At 41.7% G+C, this 21,442-nt stretch overlaps 1 protein-coding gene across 1 annotated transcript; it reads right to left on the bottom strand.

The window, feature by feature from the left end:
• Positions 1 to 1,582: 1,582 nt before the first annotated feature.
• On the bottom strand, positions 1,583 to 21,442 carry LOC138961349 (small acidic protein-like). Its single transcript, XM_070332956.1, has 4 exons — positions 21,285 to 21,442; positions 9,586 to 9,672; positions 9,021 to 9,078; positions 1,583 to 7,007 (listed from the first exon to the last, which is right to left on the bottom strand). Exons 1-4 carry the CDS (start codon positions 21,372 to 21,374, stop codon positions 6,643 to 6,645), a joined length of 600 nt encoding a protein of 199 aa, XP_070189057.1. The 5' UTR covers positions 21,375 to 21,442; the 3' UTR covers positions 1,583 to 6,642.

Genomic DNA, 21,442 nt, shown 5'->3' with positions numbered 1-21,442 from the left:
TTCCGCAGATTGGGCACACTGTAAATTGTAATTTGTAAGTTTCTGTATTCTTCTTCGTTCATGGGCTGAAACTCCCACGTTCACTCATGTTTTTGCACGAGTGGATTTTTACGTGTATGACCGTTTTTATCCCGCCATTCAGGCAGCATACGCCGATTTCGGGGGAAGCATGATGGGTATTTCCGTGCTTCTATAACCCACCGAACTCTGACATGGATTACAGGATCTTTTCCGTGCGCACTTGGTCTTGTGCTTGCGTGTACACACGGAGGGGATAAGGCACTAGCAGGCCTGCACATAACTTGACGGCTGGGAGATCGGAACAATTTCCACCCTTAACCCACCGGGCGGCCGAGGTCGGGATTTGAACTCACGACCTTCCGATTAGGAGGCCGAACCACTTCGCCACTACGGCCAATAAAAAAAAGTGGCATAAGGCAAAATGACTACATTTAGTCAATCAGGTCAACTCACAGAATGAAACTGAACACACTGCATTATTGTCACCAAGACAATACAGCTTCGTCAATCCCTGCGGCAAGGAAATCGCTGACACTTTTCACATGGAAACTGCAGTGAAATTGACAAGCCAGTATAGCGCAATAGCTATTTTGCTTAGCAGAAAAAAAAGCACTTTTCTGTGTTCTTTTTAACTTGCTGAGCTTGTTTTGAATACATTTCAATGTTTTTGGGACTCAGGAAATGATAAAGAGTAAGATGAAATCATGTTTGGATCAATTACTAAATTCTAATCATAGTACCTAATTAACCTATTTTTGTTAATTGTGATCACACTTTTGGAGTATACATGACATATCTATATATTTTTAGATTCAGAATTTAACGAAGAATACGATGCAATCATTTCAAAATCTGTTTACTAAAATTTGACTTAGATGACAACTTTAATGAGCAAACTCATTAATTCATTTTTAAACTTAGAGCTACAATGCAATCCCATAGTCCGGACTTTGTCAAAGATTGCTTGGCTATAATTTCAATCAATTTGATCAAAAAGTGAGGGTGTGACTGTGCGGCCTAAACTTTCACACAAAAACGGATATGACGTCATCAGTTATTTATCAACAAAATGAAAAAACAACTGGGGTTATCATTCTCAGGAACTCTCATGCAAAGTTTCATACAGTAGTACAGTAGTTTTCTCTGAATGGCTCTACACATACACAGACACACACACCACCCTCGTCTTGATTCCCCGTCTGTTAAAACATTTAATCAAAACTTGACTAAATGTAAAAAAAGGAACTGGTGCCTTATTCTTGACAGGTGCAATAACCTAGTGGTAAGGACGTCGGCCTTCACACTAGAAAGTTCAGGGTTCAAATCCTGGCTAAGCCTGGTTTGCTAAGGGTGCAGATTTTTGTGACCTCCCAGGTCAAATGTGCAGACCTACTACGTAGTACTAGTGTCTTATTCCTCTTGGAAAGAAACAAATTCAAATGAACAAAAACAAAAGAAGATCAAGAAGAAAAAGAAGAAGACAATGAGTTGAGAACAAAGCACTGCAATACATGACATATATATATAAATTACACACAAAAAGAGTGCAAACGCCAAGATCTATTTTTACATTACATACATTTATTTTACTTTGAACTGTGACAAATTTAAAAAAGCAAGATGGCACTGAGACAAGATGAACCAAACACATCATAATTCAGAGAACTCACCAGAATGGGACAACCAAATTAACAAAAACTTTTAACGACCACATCTTTGAACACATTAGGTGACACAAATTACTGCAGTGGACTTCCCCATTTAAACCCCGGCTTTCTCGGATTTTTCGTTTATCCCATTCATATATTTTATCTCCCAGAGGGGTAAAGGGGAGGAGGGGTGGAAGGGGATCTTAACAGTATCAACTTACTGTCAAAATTTGAATTCAAGCTGTTTACTGAAATAACTGCCACTAAAATTGCAAAAGAGCAACATATTCAAAAAAGAGAAGAACAGAATTCTTCGATGACTTTAGATGCCTAGAAGCAAGTGAAGCAAATTCATCATTTTAATTTCTTTTGTCATGAGAGGAATCAACCTTTTGTCACAAAAAGGATGCTTTACGGGCACGATAAGAAACCGGTTCAATTTATCATACAGCAAATGTTCTTTCTTTCTTTATTTGGTGTTTAACGTCGTTTTCAACCGTTCAAGGTTATATCACGACGGGGAAAGGGGGAGATGGGATAGAGCCACTTGTTAATTGTTTCTTGTTCACAAAAGCACTAATCAAAAAATTGCTCCAGGGGCTTGCAACGTAGTACAATATATGACCTTACTGGGAGAATGCAAGTTTCCAGTACAAAGGACTTAACATTTCTTACATACTGCTTGACTAAAATCTTTACAAACATTGACTATATTCTATACAAGAAACACTTAACAAGGATAAAAGGAGAAACAGAATCCGTTAGTCGCCTCTTACGACATGCTGGGGAGCATCGGGTAAATTCTTCCCCCTAACCCGCGGGGGGTACAGCAAATGTTAACCACTACTTTTCTTGCGTTCAATGTTGAATGAAGCCCAGAATACTTGGTTTAATATTCAAACACACACACTCTCTCTTCCTTTTACCATCTCTTTTTCTCTGGCCCACACACCCACACACCCACACACCCACACACAAACTATCTCCTCTCCCTCCCAAAACAGAAAAACAATAAAGCTCATTCATCATTCAAAAAAGTTATGTAACTTCTCTCAAGTCTTCCCAATCAGATCAATAATAACTAACATCACTCTACATTCACTGCACACACATCTCTGTTTCTGATTGGTACTGAGTTTGCATCTTGTCCTAAGTGGAGGAATGCTCCTATTCCCTGTAGTGTCACACACATCTCTGTTTCTGATTGGTACTGAGTTTGCATCTTGTCCTAAGTGGAGGAATGCTCCTATTCCCTGTAGTGTCAAAGCCTGGACAGATCGGTGTCGGTCATTGAGTGAACAATACGGTTGTGTTTGTGGGAAGGACACCCTTTAAGCTCTGTCTGCATTCACAGTATTGCACATTCACATCAAGTAAATGTCTAAACTTTCATGCAGTACAGAACTATGGTGACCACACAACTTCTGTGAGAAATTCATTGCTCTTGTCTGATACTATTACTAGTGATAGAAAACTTGTCTGATACTATTACTAGTGATAGAAAACTTGTCTGATACTATTACTAGTGATAGAAAACTTGTCTGATACTATTACTAGTGATAGAAAACTTGTCTGATACTATTACTAGTGATAGAAAACTTTGCTGATACTATTACTAGTGATAGAAAACTTGTCTGATACTATTACTAGTGATAGAAAACTTGTCTGATACTATTACTAGCGATAGAAAACTTGTCTGATACTATTACTAGTGATAGAAAACTTTGCTGATACTATTACTAGTGATAGAAAACTTGTCTGATCCTCTTCATGGAAAACTGCGGCACTTTTTCTTCACTTCAGTGGCCTAGACTTGATGAAGAATGGCTAAGGACACTTCATATCTCCTAATATATCAAAAAGAAAAATCACACATAAAGTAAGCTAGTGCTACTGGTGGTCTTCAACATAAACAGATCCCAGGGATGTCCTTAGGCGTCGGACATCAGACATAGACCGATTAAAAGGCTCAAATGTCCGATTCACATAGCCGCATGGCGGTCATATGTCCTATCGTTTTGAACTGAGCGCTGTCATTGTCCGATAAGAACTCCATTCCTTCGGACAGCGCGATATTTTCCCTTCAAGATACACACATTTTAAAAACGCGACCGAGCACTCTCGCATACAGGTGCACAGAAGTTGTGCTGTGCGGATCTTGCTTTTTCGGGAAATCCGAACCTTTTGTGACATGAGCCGTTTGGGAACACCCTTCTGCAGCACACTAAAGTTAGGAGTACGGGAGACAACTTCAACTGATTACAAGTCTTACGTCTGCTTTTGGTTTTAGTTCGAGACATTTTGAAGAAGCGCATTGAATCATGACACTGAAATAAAACTTAGGACCCCCAAAGATCGACAAAAGCTGAACACCTTTGTCTTTCAACGGCATCCTGTGCTACGTTTGGGTCAAAAACAGGTGAAAACACGCCAAGCGTCATTCTTGAAAATGACTGCCAATGACAGTGTCGCCGCTGAAACTGACACAACTACAACAAGTCGCGTAAGGCGAAAATACAACATTTAGTCAAGCTCAGTCGAACTCACAGAATGAAACTGAACGCATTGCATTTTTTCCGCAAGACCGTACACTCGTAGCATCATCTGTCTACCGCTCGTGGCAAAGGCAGTGAAATCAACAATCCAGAAGCGGTTGCGCTGAGGAGGATAGCACGCTTTTCTATATCTCTATTCTTTTTAACTCTCTGAGCGTGTTTTTAATCCAAACATATCATATCTATATGTTTTTGGAATCAGGAACGGACAAGGAATAAGATGAAATTGTTTTTAAATCGATTTCGGAAATTTAATTTTAATCATAATTTTTATATTTTTAATTTTCAGAGCTTGTTTTTAATCCGAATATAACATATTTATATGTTTTTGGAATCAGAAAATGATGAAGAATACAATAAACGTAATTTTGGATCGTTCTATAAAAAAATACTTTTAATTACAATTTTCAGATTTTTAATGACCAAAGTCATTAATTAATGTTTAACACTTTCGTGACGGGATGCGACTATATTAGTAATAGCGCTGCAACGCCCACGGACGGGAAGCGACTATTTTAGTATTAGACATACAAGGTACACGACTCGTGATTGCTTCCCGGTTTTTGAAGCTTGCAGTAAATTGAGTTGTTTCCCTTGATACACGTGGTTTTCTCTTCCGGCTTGATCAAATTAATGCAGATTTGCGTGGTGTTTTCGAACAAAAAAAATGAATCGAAGGCGAGCCTTGTCACGGGAGGAGATTCTCCGGATGTTGGATCTTGAGGATCCTGTAGATCATGATACATCGTGTCGTTTTAGCCTCAAGAAAGCGATAATAGCAGTGATATTGAGGAAGAAACAGTCCCGTTGTTGCTAGTACGAGTCGGCAACTACACGTGGTAGGGGGTGATACTGCTAGACGAACATGTATCTCGGAATCGTGCAGGAGCTATGGGGGCGTGGCAGCACTGATAACAATGGATGGCTGGAGCCTTCAAATCCTTTTGGAATTGTTCATAGGTGGACAGTTGGTACTTTGTTGTGAAAATGTGACTTATATTCAATATGGATTACCTAGACATCATTTGGTGAGTGTTACAGTTTTGTTTCATTTGAGTCAGGATGCTGTGAGTGAATGCGTGATTTGCTTGTTTTTTTCTTTGTACTGTCTCCTTATTTCTGTGTACAATGTTTACAATATTTCAGCTAATTCATAGGTTTTACACCTTGTTTGGTTATAACATTATTAATAATACTTTCTGTTAAAAAATAACTTTTAAAAAAAGCAGTGGAAAATAAAACACACACAAAAAAACGTTAAAAACACAAATTATCCCCCTTTCACCCCCCTTTCACCCCCCTTTGCTAAAACAAATCGCGTGACAAACTTATAAATAGCACGACTGAACTGGGCATCCATTTTTGAATTAGTACACAAAATTTGGTGGTGATTGGACTTAATTCAAGCTTGCTAGACAGATTTCTTTACAGTTACTGATTTTTGGGAAGTTTCTTGGTGGCAAGCTTGGGCAGGCAGGACGTTAACGCCGTGGCAGTGCTAGTCACAATAGTGTTAAGCCTCCAAGCTGAAATGCAATACCTAAGTCCGGCCTTTGTCTAAGATTGCTTGGCCAAAATTTCAATCAATTTGATTACAACATGAGGGTGTGACAGTGCCGCCTCAACTTTAACAAAATGCCGGATATGACGTCATCAAAGACATTTATCGAAAAAATGAAAAAAAAACGTCTGGGGATATCATACCCAGGAACTCTCATGAAAAATTTCATAAAGATCGGTCCAGTAGTTTACTCTGAATCGCTCTACACACACACCACGACCCTTGTCTCGATTCCCTCCTCTATGTAAAAAGAGAAGTGTTGTCATTTGTACAGGACATGGTGTCGGCACAGCAGGAAATTCGCAGAAACGGTCTTTTAACTATTCATGGCCGACACTGTTTGGTTGGTTAGACCTTGACAGCAAAGAGACCATACTGCTTTGTCGAATCTGTGTTGAAACGGACTTATTTTTTTCTCTCAGTATTTCATTTTCTAGTCAAATCTTGCAATTTGTGAGACAATCAAAAAAAGAGTGCTGAATGTTTTTGTTGCTTTTTAGTTGTTTGTTTCTTTTTGTGTGTGTCCTATTTGAAACTAAATGAATAAAACAATGTATGCAAAAATGTTCGGTGAAAATACTACATGTATGTGTGTGTGTTGAAGCGTGTGTGTGTGTGCACATGATTTTGGAGCCATTCAATGGACAGTGTTTTTCACAAAATTATGATGTCCTATTGAAATTTCTGAAAGCGGTCAAATGTCCTATTGATGCTGAAGAGCTCAGGACATTTGTCCTATAGGTGTGAATTTGTAACAACATCCCTGGATCCAACTAAAACCATATAATTCAAACCCTGACATACCTCTAAAACATTCCTTACTTCTTGCACACCAACGCTGAACGCATCATTACGATTACGAATTGGTTTTTACCAACTTCATCTTCTTTTCACCCGCAACTTCTTCCTTGGAACACACTTCACTGCTGTCTCGCTTCTTGCTGTCTGATTTCTTCCCCTTATCTTCGCCGTGATCCTCTTTCTCATTGCCGCCCTTTTCATCGCCTTTCTCCTCTGGTGAAACATCTGCTTCCTTCCCTGACGGAGCTTCTTCTTTATCTCCATCACCCTTGACCTCTGCGTCATTCGGTTGTTCCGCTGTCCCGTCGACATCGTGGAATCCCAGCCCAATGTGTCCACGACGACCGCCCGCCAATCTGTGCTGCATGCTCTGGGAGTATTGATCTTCTAGTTCGTGTTGCAGCTTTTCTGTCTTGTTTACTGCAAAGAGAAAGCCGTTATTACTATCAGTTCGTGTTGCAGCTTTTCTGTCTTGTTTACTGCAAAGAGAAAGCCGTTATTACTATCAGTTCGTGTTGCAGCTTTTCTGTCTTGTTTACTGCAAAGAGAAATCAGTTATTACTATTAGTTCATGAGAAAACAAAGTAATTTGTGTGCAATGGAAGAGTACAATTTAAACCTGTTTACGTTGTGCTGTATAAAATGTTAAATGTGCAAGTTATATATTGAACTAGAGGAATACCCGGCTTTGCCGGGGTGAATCGCGAGACAGAGACAGACAGCGTGGCGGTTCACCACAATCACCTTTGAAGGCGAAGTCCTGTCAAACGGTATTGAGAATTTTTAGAGCTTATTATGGTAGTCTCCCTGTCACACTCGACCCCCTTTGAATGAACTTAGGTCCCTCCCAGGTGGAATGGGAACAGCACGAAAATGATTCAGTGGCCTGAACATTTCATGTTGAGTCCCATCGCTGTCGACGACGCCAAATGTAACCGAGTGCCAAAACACCACAATCACCTTTGAAGGCGAAGTGCACTCAAACGGGATTGAGAATAACTGTTATGACTTATGGCTTCTTGAAGGAAGGCTTGAACATACAAATACACAAAAGCCGCCAGACCACATCACAAACAGAACTGAACAATCCCCAGGTGTTGCTCACATAGAGACACACACACACACACACACACACACACAAACACAGAGAAGCCGTATCTATAGAGAGATAGATGACAGTGTATTTTTCGCGTGGCTATAAATTGATTCGACCTTTGCACTTTTACAGTGAGGATAATTTACGGGTCCAATTTACGTTCTGGACACTGTGGTGACCTTCTAAAAATAGTAACAGAACGCCGGGAATAGCCGAAGATGCCCCCTCATACTATAGTGCACCATACGAAGGAAGGGAGGTAAACGCTGAAAACATGGAGAAGATGAGAAGATAAGGAAGAGTTACTGGGAATGGTGAAATGAACACAAAAACCAAAATCGGTTCAGCGCTGCGCGCTGAGAGCACGTGTTGAAATATCTCATCGATGATATTGTGTCCGGGGTGTAGCTGAATACGGTGTCCAAATTTGAAAAAGATCCACCGAGAACTTTGGCTTTGGTGTGTCGGTATGGGGGCCCGGGTAGCTGAGGTGGAACCAAAATCGGTTCAGCGTGCACAAAATCGGTTCAGCGCTGCGCGCTGAGAGCACGTGTTGAAATATCGACCAGGTTGTGTCCTGTCCCGGGTCTACCTGAATATGCCCACCAAATTTGAAGCAGATCCATCGAGAACTTTGGCCGTGCATCGCGAACTCACAGACAGACACACAGACAGACACACAGACAGACACAAGTCGTATATATATATAGATGTATATCTATATCTATAAATATATAGAGATAGATGACAGTGTATTTTTCGCGTGGCTATAATTGATTCGACCTTTTCACTTTTACCGTAAGGACAACTTATGGGTGCAATCGTGACATTCTAAAAATAGTAACGTAGTAACGGGAATATGGATTGACGCCACACGAAGGAAGGGAGATAAACGCTGAAAACACTGGAGAAGATAAGGAAGAGTTACTGGGAATGGATCCAGAGAAAAACCAAAATCGGTTCAGCGCTCAGCGCTGAGAGCATGTGTTGAAATATCGACCAGGTTGTGTCCTGTCCCGGGTGTACCTGAATATGCCCACCAAATTTAAAACAGATCCATCGAGAACCTTGGCCGCGCATCGCGAACAGACACACAGACACAAGTCGTATATATAGATATAGAAACAGCCTCAGCACAACAATCCCTTTAAAATTTATAATTTAATAATAATTATGTAATTTTGTAAAGATACATTTTTTTTTTTAAATAAAGAAAGGAACAAACAGCAAGACTGAGATGCTTCTGATTACTAACATAATATTAGAAGTACATGTACATGTAATTAGCTTGAAGTTAGTGTAATCCAGTTGCAAGAAAGAGGATGTAGACAACTTACTGTCTCGGTTATGATCAGGCTTGTGGTCACCAATCACAAATCTCCCATGATGCTCTTTCTGAGAAAGAAAAATGTACATATATTTACATAAAATACATACCTGTAGACAATTCTATTTCTACTTCTTCTATCATACATGTATCACCAAACTGACAAAAGGGTTGAGTCAAAGAACATTTTTATAACATGGTTACAACATACATGTACTGTAGTCTACAATCAATTCTATTTCTCATCATGTGTGTGGGTGGGTGTTTTTTTAAATGATCAAACTGCTGTTTTTAATGCATGACTCCATGAGTCAACTACTGTGTAAGAGAGTAAACTTTAAACATTTTAGGCTCAAAAATTCCTTAATTTTTAGATGGGTCTGGAACTGACACTGACTTGAAAAAAACTGTAGGTATTAAAACAAAAAGCAAACTGTCTCGGAAACAAATCTACAGAACTCCAGTACAAAAAAAACTATGAAAACAAAAGTTAAGACAATCTCTGATGTAGTCATTAGTATTGTGATTGTAGGGAAGCTCTTTGCAGTACAAATAAAACACTACGTCATTTTTACCTTGGCAGCCCCCATCAGTCTCAAGAATTTGTTCTTTCTTTCTGTATCTCCGAGATCAGCTTCCTCCCATGCATTTGCAGACTGAACCTGTGACAGACATGACATAGACTAATGATAGAGCATAAAAAGTATAATTATAAATAATCAATACCTGTTGATTATGTAAATTAGAAAAGTTGATCTATCTAAAAGAAACACCTACTATTTTCTCCATAATTGAACTTGTCACCACGATACAATTACAGAGTTTGACTGTGTAAGACCAATCTATATTTACTATTGTAGTAGCAACAAAATAATCCCTGCAGATCAACAACTTCCATCACTTACTCAAGTTACTGTATTCGAGTGAGAAATTCATATATATATATATAAGCTACTCACAAAAAGTTAAGGATCACTTGCACACAAATTCATAACTTTCCAAATAAGAAAGCCAATGCGTTGGTATTTGGCAAGCGTTTAATTCAATGCTTTAGTGATAACGATACAACATTTCCTTCAAGTTTGAGCAATCGTTTGGTCTGTACATTTTATCAAAGTGTGTACGTATCGAAATTTAATTTCACAAAGTCGTTGAAACCACAAGACATGGCATTCAGATGCTCCCAAAAGTTCAGTAATGCGTGTAACCGCCCTGGCTGTTCTGGCACTCGACGCAGCGAGTCCTCATAGAGTTCACCAGGGTGGTGAAGATCCTCTGTGGAAGCGCCGGCCACTCAGCCTGCAGCATCTGGTAGAGGTGCTGGACAACCCTGGGAGGGGGGAGGTTGCTCCTCACTTTGCGATCCAACTCATCCCAGAGGTTCTCAATCGGGTTGAGATCGGGACTGCATGCTGGCCACTCCATTCTGTTGACTCCAGACTGCTGCAGGAAGTCGTTGACCACCCTTGCCCTGTGGGGGCGAGCGTTGTCATCCTGGTGGACAGCCTGCGGTCCCATCTGCTGCAGTGTAGGCACAGCCAGCGGTCGAAGGATCTCATCCCGGTATCGGAGGCCAGTCAGGTTACCCTGTACATGAAACAAGGGTGTTCTGTGGTGAAGGCTGAAGGCCCCCCAGACCATTACAGAACCTCCACCAAAGGCCACTTTTTTTGGACAGTGGTGTCAATGTAGCGTTCCCCTTGGCGCCTCCAGACCCTCAGTCGGTCGTCGTTGTGGTTCAGGGTGAAGCGTGATTCATCACTGAACAGGACCTGGGACCATTGCTGACGTGTCCACCTCACGTGACGTCTTCAGAAGACGCGGCGTGCTGCCCTATGGGCTGGAGTTAAGCGTGGCCGTACAGCTGGGCGACGAAAACGGAGGTTAAACCCATGAAGGCGATTCCGTATGGTCTGCTGGCTGATGTTGATGTTAGTAGCCACCCTCCGCTGCCTTCGAATAATGCTGGAAGAGGCTGTTTTTGTTTGCAAGGCTAGTCGTTCAATGAGACGATCTTCACGTGGAGTTGTCTTCTTTGGTCGCCCAGGTCTGCGTCTTTCCTGGACCCTCCCAGTGGCTGTGAAACGTTGAATCAGTCTGACAATGACCGAGATGGACACGTGAAGTCGCCTGGCCACTTCTCATTTTGGGACACCATCTTGGAACCATGCAACAGCTCGTCCCCTCTCAAACTCGTTCAATTTTCGTCGTGGAGGCATTGTCAGATAATGCCTTATACTGGTGGTATGTCTTCTCAAAAAGCCAAGCAAGTGACAGCATCTCACACATAAACAGCAGTGCTTGCTCATGCATAATGGTTTTTCCATGTGGCTTGTGCAATGTGTTCGGGATGAACGGTCCAAAACAAGGTCCTTTTTCGCAAGTTTCCGCTTTTTCTTTTGCTACCAAGCTCAGTAGTAGAAAATCCCGTGCAATTTTCCCACTAACACAACATCGCTCACTTACAGCTGAACAAGAATTCATAACACTTTGGTTTGACTGAGAAATAAATAACAGTAGCGAACTGATTTTATTGAGCACCTGTTTTCTCATAGTGATCCTTAACTTTTTGTGAGTAGTGTATATAGATATATATATATATCACTTCACATATTGTTCAAAGTGTCCACAATAGGATCACGTTGTATCGTGTTGATCACAGCAACATATTATTATCACTACAGTGGAACCCTTTAAGTTTAACTAGATACTGCTCAACAGCAGTGACTGTGTTTTACGGCCTACAAGTTGCATCCGTTTTTCTTTTAGTTTTACTCCACTCAGACTCCTGTGGCTAGCAGCTTATCCATGATGTTGTTGACAATATTCTTGCAAATACTCGCCTACTCAACATCAAACCATGCCCAAACCAGAGCGTTTGGCATACGATGCCCGGTTCAACTTAAATATGATCGCGTTCTCAGAAGAGAAAGGAAAAAAATGAAGGAAACAGAGAGCTCAAGTGAATGCTTGAAAGACTTGACATCATTCCGAACACCGGAGCTTTCAGTTTCAAGAACCTGAGCTGCAGAGTGGATCCAGCTTCAGCGAGCTGATGGTAAGGGCTTTCCGCCACACAAGCTCGGCTTTACGGAACCGCTTCCAGAGAAGTACCTGTAGTACTAAAAGCTCTCACTCCACTGTTTGTTTCAGTGGAGTCAGTTTCCCGGGTTTTTTTAATGATTAACTTTATTAAATCTAAGATGTCCAAAGATTACCATGAGATAATATTGTAATCTGTTACTGTTCTTTTGCATGTTTTGTAAACCTACTGCTAATACATATTTTATTTCAGTGTTAGCAGGGTTAAAGGGAGGATTCGGGGTGAGGTACAATCTTGCTTTCACAATAAACAAACAAAAAATGAGGTAGTGTTCTAAGAAATTTATTTTGGATAAAGCATTTCCTTTAAATCAGTTTTCAGATTACAATCATATGTTCAACCGACAAAATATAAAAGTTCTTCTGTTTAAATTACTTAGTTTCAAAAATACAAAATCTCCTCTCTAAAAATCTAAAACTCTCTCATCAAAAACCAGACACAACCAGGGGTCCACTAGACCAAAAAATATCCATCGTGAATCAAACGCTTGCTGATCGATGATCAACAACAAAAAGGTTACCCCTGGTTTAGGAATAAAACGTTTTATAATTCAGGACAAATTTGGGCTGGATCAGCTGGTTCAGTCAGATTCTCAAGGAAAGGAAGATTCAAGTCTTGTAGAAACCCAAAGGTAATTATTAATTTAGAACAGTTTACCTCTTAACAAATAAAACAACATTTCCAAATATTCACTAAAATTACCAAGCTTCAATTAAGCATCTTTCAAATAATTTCTAAACACTAAATATATTTTTAAAGTTCCCAAAAACTATAAACTATAACATTCCTGGTTATTAAAAACTGGGATCCAAGACATGTCTATACTCTTAAACTAAAACAAATTTTCTAATAATAATATTCTAAAACATCATTAAATCATTACTAAATAGTACAAGTAAAGCATAACTAAACAATAATACAACTTTAGACCTTACAAAACAAAATGGTAAAAAACGAATTGGAACCAAACAAGGGAAGTAATTCAAATCATCAAATATTTTAGAACAGCCACAGTTCTTCCCCTTGAGTTGATATAGAAGTTTCTCAGAGCAGCTAACTAGTAAACTGTGAAAGAACTACTAATCTTTCACTGGTTTACATACACCCCTCCAAAGAAAATGTTTCCTTATTTTCTCAAAAAATTGGAACATTTCCCAAAAAATTAAATAACATTTTAACAAAAATGTTCACAAAACCATAATTGTTCCCAACAACTGAACACAGTACAAAACACAACATAAATGCAAGTCATTAGCTATACTTTCCTTCCTGAGTATATATTCAAAACGTCTGGAGAAAACAAAATCTTTTGTCAACTCTTCATAGCACCAAAACACTGTTGCAACTAGCAGTCACAACAATAGGTTACTCTCCACAATTCCACTTAATTGTAGCACCGTCAAAATCATATCATCATCAAAAGGAACAATTCTTTTGAAAATAAAAAATGACCAATCTCAGTAAATCTCACTGTTCAACAATCTTACAATAGCAAGTAAAGTTAAGTAAGACTGCAAAAATCTCAACATCAAAATCATCAACACATATGCTTATGACCGAAAAACCGAAAATGCACAAGCATAACATGTAGATTTATCCTCTTTAAAAATACAAACACTATCAAAGAACTTAATACAGTTCTCTAAAAACTCAAAACCAAAATATTCACAATAATCACATGAATATTTGTTCACATCAGCACCAAAATATCCTGTTTTGACTTCAACAAAGCAAACAATCCTCAGAACCAAATTCTGAACTTCAAAAGAAACAAGATCAGACAAAAAATAACAAAGCATCAAATGACAACTCAGAACATGATCATGAACACAAATGTATGATTGTCCGAAGAGCATCCTCTATGTCCCTAGCCATACCATCTGACATGGGTATGTCCTGCAGTGTTACCAAGGACTGAGTCACTACCTCGGATAGTCGACAATTTACCAGACGTTCCAGACCCACACGATGACACAGGTTAAGCCTTTCTACAGGTCGTCTTATTCGAGTCGATCGCCTGCGTGGGGGTGATCTAGCAGAAGTTTCTCCCTCAGTCTCAGAAATTTCTTCCTCACTCTCGGTCTCTTCTGACGATGCATCTGCTTGCTCTCCTGATGAACTGTCTTCTGACTCAGACTTAGCCTTTTCACTGTCATCTCGGGTAGAGGGGACAAAGGCTGGAGCATTAACATTCAACCCATCTCTCTCAAGTTTGATTAAAACTTGAAAAGGTTCCATATCAGTCTCCTCCTGTTCATCATCTGACTCGATGACTGGGATGTTCTTCTTGGGAATGTTGCGTCTGGGTGCAGGTGTAGGTCGTACTGCCATTGTGTCACCTCCTAGCATACCGATCGGAAGGAGAAGATTTCTGTGCAGCGTTCGCTTGGGACCACTGCCCGTCTCCTCTTGAACCGTGTATACTGGAACGTTAGGCGACTTTGACACAACAATGTAGACTCCCTTCTCCCACCTGTCTGTCACCTTGGAGACAATCCTGGGTCCCAGTCGTCGAACCAAGACCCGGTCTCCACATTCCAACTCAGCTGCATGAGCAGCAGAATCGTATCTGGCCTTGTTTCTGTTTGCTGACTTGGTCATATTTGCTGTGGCCAAGTCGTACGATTTCTTCAGCTGCTCTTTCAGTGTTCTGACGTACTGCCGTGGGGTTCTTTTGTCTTTACTCAGATCTATACCAAACGCTAGATCAATCGGCAGCCGTGGTTGTCTCCCGAAAAACAAGAAATACGGACTAAAAGAAGTGCTTTGGTGAATACAGCAGTTGTACGCGTGGACTGCTGCGGGTAAGCTTTTCCTCCAGTCAACCTTTTGCTCATCTTCCAGACTTCGCAACATGTGGATTAGTGTTCTGTTCCACCTCTCCACCGGATTCCCAGAAGGGTGGTAAGGTGTCGTCCTACACTTCTTTATGCCTGCCAGATCGCATACTTCCTTCAGAAGTTGTGACTCAAAATCACGTCCCTGATCTGACAGAATGCGTTTAGGAAACCCATAGATCATGAAGAAATTGTTCCACAGAGCCTTAGCCACAGTCTTAGCAGTCTGGTCTTTAGTACAAATGGCAGTACCAAACTTGGTAAAATGATCCATTACCACTAAGATATTCTGCTTCTGTCCCTTCACATCAATAGTAAGATAATCGATGGAGAGTAGCTCAAGAGGGAATGATGTCTCTATGCTGTTCATAGGAGCTTTCTGTTGACGCGCCCCCCTTCGAATACAGCGACTGCATTTCTTGATCTTAGTTTCAATGTCTCGAGCCATGTACGGCCAAAAGAAACGGAGTCTGGCTTGTCGGATTGCGTCTTCAGCATGTGTATGGAACAAATCCTCATGGACTCCCCTCATGGCTTCAGCCCTATGGGAGGAAGGAACAACTAGCTGCCACCTAATGTTGTCTTCTTCCAGCACTCTTCTGTATAAGACACCGTCCTTCACCTCTAATTTTCCCTGTTCTTTTGCAAGCATCTTCAACTCGGGGGTACAGTGTTCTGTTTTGCTGGCATCCAACTTCACTCTCTGTTCCAAGTGTTTTATCACTATCGCTAAGTTTTTGTCTTCCAGCTGAAGTTTTCGCCAGCAGCGCTCAGATCTTGGTGTTGGTTCTTCAGGCGGGCCTAGAATGTCATCACTAATCAGTTCCGGGTTCTTGACTAAATGTTCAACTGCTGGGTACCACTCTGACTCAGAATCCTGAAATTCTGTGTCGTCTTGAAACTGTTCGCGATGCTGGACTGACTGGCGACAAAGAGTAGCAGTACGACGGACTCCCTTAGCGGTGAGGATGGCACACACAGTTTCCCGGTTCAATTCTACGGTTGCCTGGGCCTCTTCCTCAAACCTTTTTGCCTTATCGCGCAGGAACTCAGTCTCCTCCATCATTTTCTGGTACTCTAGGTCTTCTTCAGGCGGCTCCTGCGGACGTCGGGATAGAGCATCGGCATCGACGTGAGTTGTCCCCTTCTTATACCTCAGTTGAAAGTCAAAGATTGATAGTGATGAAAGCCAACGGTGACTGGTCGCGTCAAGTTTTGCATTTTTTAGAATGTAGCAGAGCGGATTGTTGTCCGTCACGACGGTCACTGGCGAGCCCAGAAGATAGTCGCTGAACTTGTCGCTCATGGCCCACTTCAGTGCAAGAAATTCCCGTTTGTGTGCCGGATAATTCTGCTCAGACTTGTTCAATCCCCGGCTTGCGTAGGCTATCACCTTCAACTGTTTGTCCTGTTCCTGGTACAGTACGGCGCCTAAACCTGTGCCACTGGCGTCGCAATGAAGAGTAAAAGGTTTTCTCTTGTCGGCAATCCCCAGAACAGGTGAATTTGTGAGCGCTTGAATGATCGACTGGAATGCTTTTTGTTGTTTCTCACCCCACAGATGGGAAATATCTGACGAGAGACTCAGAGTGGGCTTCTTTGATCCTGTCTTCTTCTTGCACTTAGCTGGAACATATCCTATCGTCAAGTCATTCAGGGGTTTTGCCAGACTGGCGAAGTCTTCGATAAAACGGCGATAAAACCCTGCAAAACCAAGGAAAGACTTGACCTCTTTCACGGTGGAGGGTCTTGGCCATGAAGTGACAGCCGCAAGTTTCTCTGGTTCAGGGCGTATGGTCCCTTCTGATATCATGTAACCCAGATGACGGATCTCGGTGGCTCCGAAAATACATTTGGACGGATCAAGCTTCAAATTGAATTTTCTCAGTCTTTCGAGCACTTTCACTGTTCTTTCCTCCAGTTCTTCAAGCGACTGTGCATGAATCAAAATATCGTCCAGAAATATTATCAGCTCAACAAGATTCATGTCACTAAAAACAGTCTCCATGAGTCTCTGAAAACAAGCGGGAGCATTCACTAGTCCTTGGGATAACCTATCCCACTCAAACAAACCAAAAGGAGTAATAAATGCTGACACTTTGCTGGCATGATCAGACATGGGAACCTGATAATAAGCTTTACACAGATCCATGCTGGAAAAATACTTAGCTCCGCTTAGTGTCAAAAACAGATCCTCAACCTTTGGGATGGAGTAGCTATCTCTCACTGTACGTGCATTAACTTTTCTGTAATCAACACACATTCTGAGCGCACCAGTCTTCTTTCTCACAAGGACTATGGGACTTGCAAAAGAAGAGTTTGATGGTCGTATGACCTTTGAATCCAACAACCCCTGAATATGTTGTCGGCATTCCTCAAAGTCTCTTGGAGAAAGAGGTCTTGCTCTTTCTCTGATGTCAGGTCCAGGCTGCAGCTCAATGTCAAAAAGTCCTGTCTCAGCCCGACCAATGTCAAACTCACTTTTAATAAAAACATCACTAAAACTGTCCAGTCGTTTTCCAAAACGATCACACCACTCAGGCGGAGCTTTCTCACCAAACTGAAACTTTAGTCCTGAGGGTTCTGAGGATGTGGTAGTAGTTGCACTGCAAGCATGTACAGTATTGCTGTCACTGTCAGTACTCTCACTGGGTGACAACGTACTCAATAGTTTGTGAAGGTCATACTCAGCATGTACAACAAACAAATCTGCAACAATCTGACGTTTTCTAACAACAATGTTACAATCAGAACTGTTACATAAAAAGACTTTAAGACGGGGTAGAGCACTGGTAGGCACCTTGCAACTGATCACCCTCAGACCTTCAGGTAGGGTATGAAAAACTGGCTCTTGAACAAGAACTGAACTTCGCGTACTTGGTACGTGAACTCCGCTGAAACCCTTGACCTCAACGGTCTCACCGGCCGGGACAGTGACATCCTTTTCAAGTAGTCTCACTGAACCAAGCCGTCCGGTCTCATTTCTGGCTAAGTCTTTGTATGCAAAAGCTACTTCACTTCTGAGAGGTAACACAGTTGCGAAATGCCCCCCGACTCTCTGCTCACACTTCTTCGCGAACAGATTAAGGGTGTTTGTGCCGATAATGAATGGTACTTTAGAAGAATACTCAGTATCGGGGCAAACAAGAACCATAGTGGACACACTCTCACTCACACCAACAACATCCAATGGCAAACACACACTCATCACAACATAGCCCAAATATGGTACAATACTTCCACCCGCCCCTCTCACAGTGAGTTCAGTCTCCAGATCACGCAGTTCCAAATGCTGGAAATGTTTTCGATAGAAAGATTCACCGACTGTAGACACCTGTGACCCTGTGTCGATGAGACACGTACTACGCACATCACCTATCTGGATAGGTGTCTCACAGGCTGGTCCCACTAAAGAGTCAATGTTACTGTCACAATCATCTGTATTAAGTTCGGCAATAATATCTGTGCTGCTTAAATTAACCGACGTCCTGGAGGTGTTCTTCACTACTACTCTCACAGTCAGATCAGTGCACTGTGCACTGAGCACTATCAACCCTGGTGGAAGTAGATCAGGATCTCGGGGAAAAATGTTAATATCCTTGGTCGTTTCATCAGGTATTTTCCCCCGTAGTTCTAATGTCTTCCCAGGATTGATACTGACTGTGAGAGGACTTTGCAGCCTAACTGCATTGAGACTCAACAAACCGCTGTCGATGATGTCGGCGGCCTTGTTGAGTCTCCGGGCTCTCTCCGTGGCAGGAAGCTCAGTCAACGGCGGCCCGTTGCCATTGACTGACGACCGTTTAACGGGCTGCCCATCTTGGACCGCTCCTCCGCGACTCTCCTGGGATTTGGAGGACTCCTGCAATCCCTCGCGATGTGTGCCCCAAACACCCCGCAATTGAAACACAGTCTCTTGCCCCCCCTCGGTGCAGGTCTCACGCCCTCTGTTGGGGCAGGCCGAAGGCGCTCTGCCACTTTGTCGGCCAGCTTGTCGTAGTCAATGGCAGGGGCCTCCACCTGGTGGGCGTGTGCCTGTGTTGTGGCCTTCGTTGCCGATGCTGGGGCCATCTCCGCCGTCCGGCGGACCATCAGCAGTAAGTCGTCCAGGGCTGGTGCTGCTGTCCCTGGAAAACCAAATTTGTTGCGCATCTCCAGGGCCAGCAGAGGCAGGGTCGACTGTAAACCCGTACAGAAGGTTCTGTAGAGTTTCGTCTGGAGTTCTTCTTTTCCGAGCTTGGCCATCGTGTTGATCTCCAGCAGCTCCCCCCAAAGCTGAAGCAGAAAATCAGCTGCCTTCTCTTTTGGTTTGAGCCTTCTGCTGGCAAAGGCAAGGAGCTGGGCCTCAGTGTCCTCCACACACCCAAAAAGACTACGGATTTTAGAAATAATGTCCGCGTTGGTGGTCAGTTCCTTCACGGCGTTGAAGGCCACTCCCCTCAAGCTGGCCAAGATGCGGGAGTCGCAAGGCTTGAGGTCGGGTGTCAGCAGAAATGATTCCATCTGCTGAGCCCAAGCCCTAAAATCACACTCGTTCCCTCCAGCGGGGGCAAGGCCGGTGAAAGTCTTCAACCTCTGAGGCTGGGGAGGGTTGTCCACTTGGACCGTGATGGGTTGCTGGCGTTGACGACCCAGTTCCTCTGTGACGCCAGCCAGTCGCTCTCGCAGGTCGTTCAGCTCGGCTGTGGCGGCGTCAGTCGCCTCTTGCTTCTGCTTGATGGCCTCCTCCTTCTGACGCCCCAGCTCATTGGCCATCTCCTTGACCTGGTCCCGCAACTCCGCCATCTCGTCAGCGGTTGGGGCCGTCTCACGAGCCATCTTTTAAAATCTGTATCACCCTGGTTGTGTACCGCGTGTTACAAATTAAAAAAAAATATGTCCAACAAAAAATCCAAAAATTTTCCTTCTTCTTACTACTGTATAACTTCTTTTTCCTTTCTCTATTTTTTTATGTACTAAGTTGAAAATTTTCTGTGAAACAAAAAAACCTCAGCCCCACATTGGGCGCCAAAATGTAAACCTACTGCTAATACATATTTTATTTCAGTGTTAGCATGGTTAAAGGGAGGATTCGGGGTGAGGTACAATCTTGCTTTCACAATAAACAAACAAAAAATGAGGTAGTGTTCTAAGAAATTTATTTTGGATAAAGCATTTCCTTTAAATCAGTTTTCAGATTACAATCATATGTTCAACCGACAAAATATAAAAGTTCTTCTGTTTAAATTACTTAGTTTCAAAAATACAAAATCTCCTCTCTAAAAATCTAAAACTCTCTCATCAAAAACCAGACACAACCAGGGGTCCACTAGACCAAAAAATATCCATCGTGAATCAAACGCTTGCTGATCGATGATCAACAACAAAAAGGTTACCCCTGGTTTAGGAATAAAACGTTTTATAATTCAGGACAAATTTGGGCTGGATCAGCTGGTTCAGTCAGATTCTCAAGGAAAGGAAGATTCAAGTCTTGTAGAAACCCAAAGGTAATTATTAATTTAGAACAGTTTACCTCTTAACAAATAAAACAACATTTCCAAATATTCACTAAAATTACCAAGCTTCAATTAAGCATCTTTCAAATAATTTCTAAACACTAAATATATTTTTAAAGTTCCCAAAAACTATAAACTATAACATTCCTGGTTATTAAAAACTGGGATCCAAGACATGTCTATACTCTTAAACTAAAACAAATTTTCTAATAATAATATTCTAAAACATCATTAAATCATTACTAAATAGTACAAGTAAAGCATAACTAAACAATAATACAACTTTAGACCTTACAAAACAAAATGGTAAAAAACGAATTGGAACCAAACAAGGGAAGTAATTCAAATCATCAAATATTTTAGAACAGCCACAGTTCTTCCCCTTGAGTTGATATAGAAGTTTCTCAGAGCAGCTAACTAGTAAACTGTGAAAGAACTACTAATCTTTCACTGGTTTACAGTTTCATGATTTTGTTTTCGCTCACTGAATGAATCAGTGTCTGAATGCATGCGACTGAAACGTTCCATTGCTCTGGTACTTTTCAATTTCACACCTCAAATTCGTTTTCCGATCGAAGAAATGTGTGCGACTTTTGACTTATCCGCTGTCTGTGCCTTTTAGTGAACGCCTTGTGGGACGTCAAATATGGTAAGCTTATAAGGACAGTGCGCCAATTGAAATGACATTCTCTCTCCCCTCCTCCCCTCTCTCTCAGTCTCCCACACACTAACATACACACACGCACGCGAGTGTTACTATTTGAAGTATTTCATTTTGTAGGTTGCTTTAGTTTCGTAAGCTTTCGGCCGATCAATAAACGCGCAACAACTTGGATTACCTCCACCTCTGCAGTTTCTTCTTTTGCTTCAGTGTCGTCAGTTTTAGAGGCAATAGCTGTTTTATCCTTCGGTGCATCAGTATCAGCCATTTTCGCAAGATTTTCAGCAGCGACAGAACCACGAGTCCTCCCAAAAAGTAAAGGCACCGGAAGTGGAA

Source organism: Littorina saxatilis, linkage group LG3, assembly GCF_037325665.1.
Source record: "Littorina saxatilis isolate snail1 linkage group LG3, US_GU_Lsax_2.0, whole genome shotgun sequence".
Classification (NCBI taxonomy): Eukaryota; Metazoa; Mollusca; class Gastropoda; order Littorinimorpha; family Littorinidae; genus Littorina; species Littorina saxatilis.
This window is presented reverse-complemented; position numbering and strand designations above follow the sequence as displayed.

Coding starts and splice junctions, on each gene's coding strand:
- LOC138961349 (XM_070332956.1), bottom strand. CDS start 21,374: ATGGCTGATACTGATGCACCGAAGGATAAAACAGCTATTGCCTCTAAA. Junction 9,079..9,585: donor GACTGATGGGGGCTGCCAAG/GTAAAAATGACG, acceptor TTTCTTTCTCAG/AAAGAGCATCATGGGAGATT. Junction 7,008..9,020: donor GCCTGATCATAACCGAGACA/GTAAGTTGTCTA, acceptor TTCTCTTTGCAG/TAAACAAGACAGAAAAGCTG.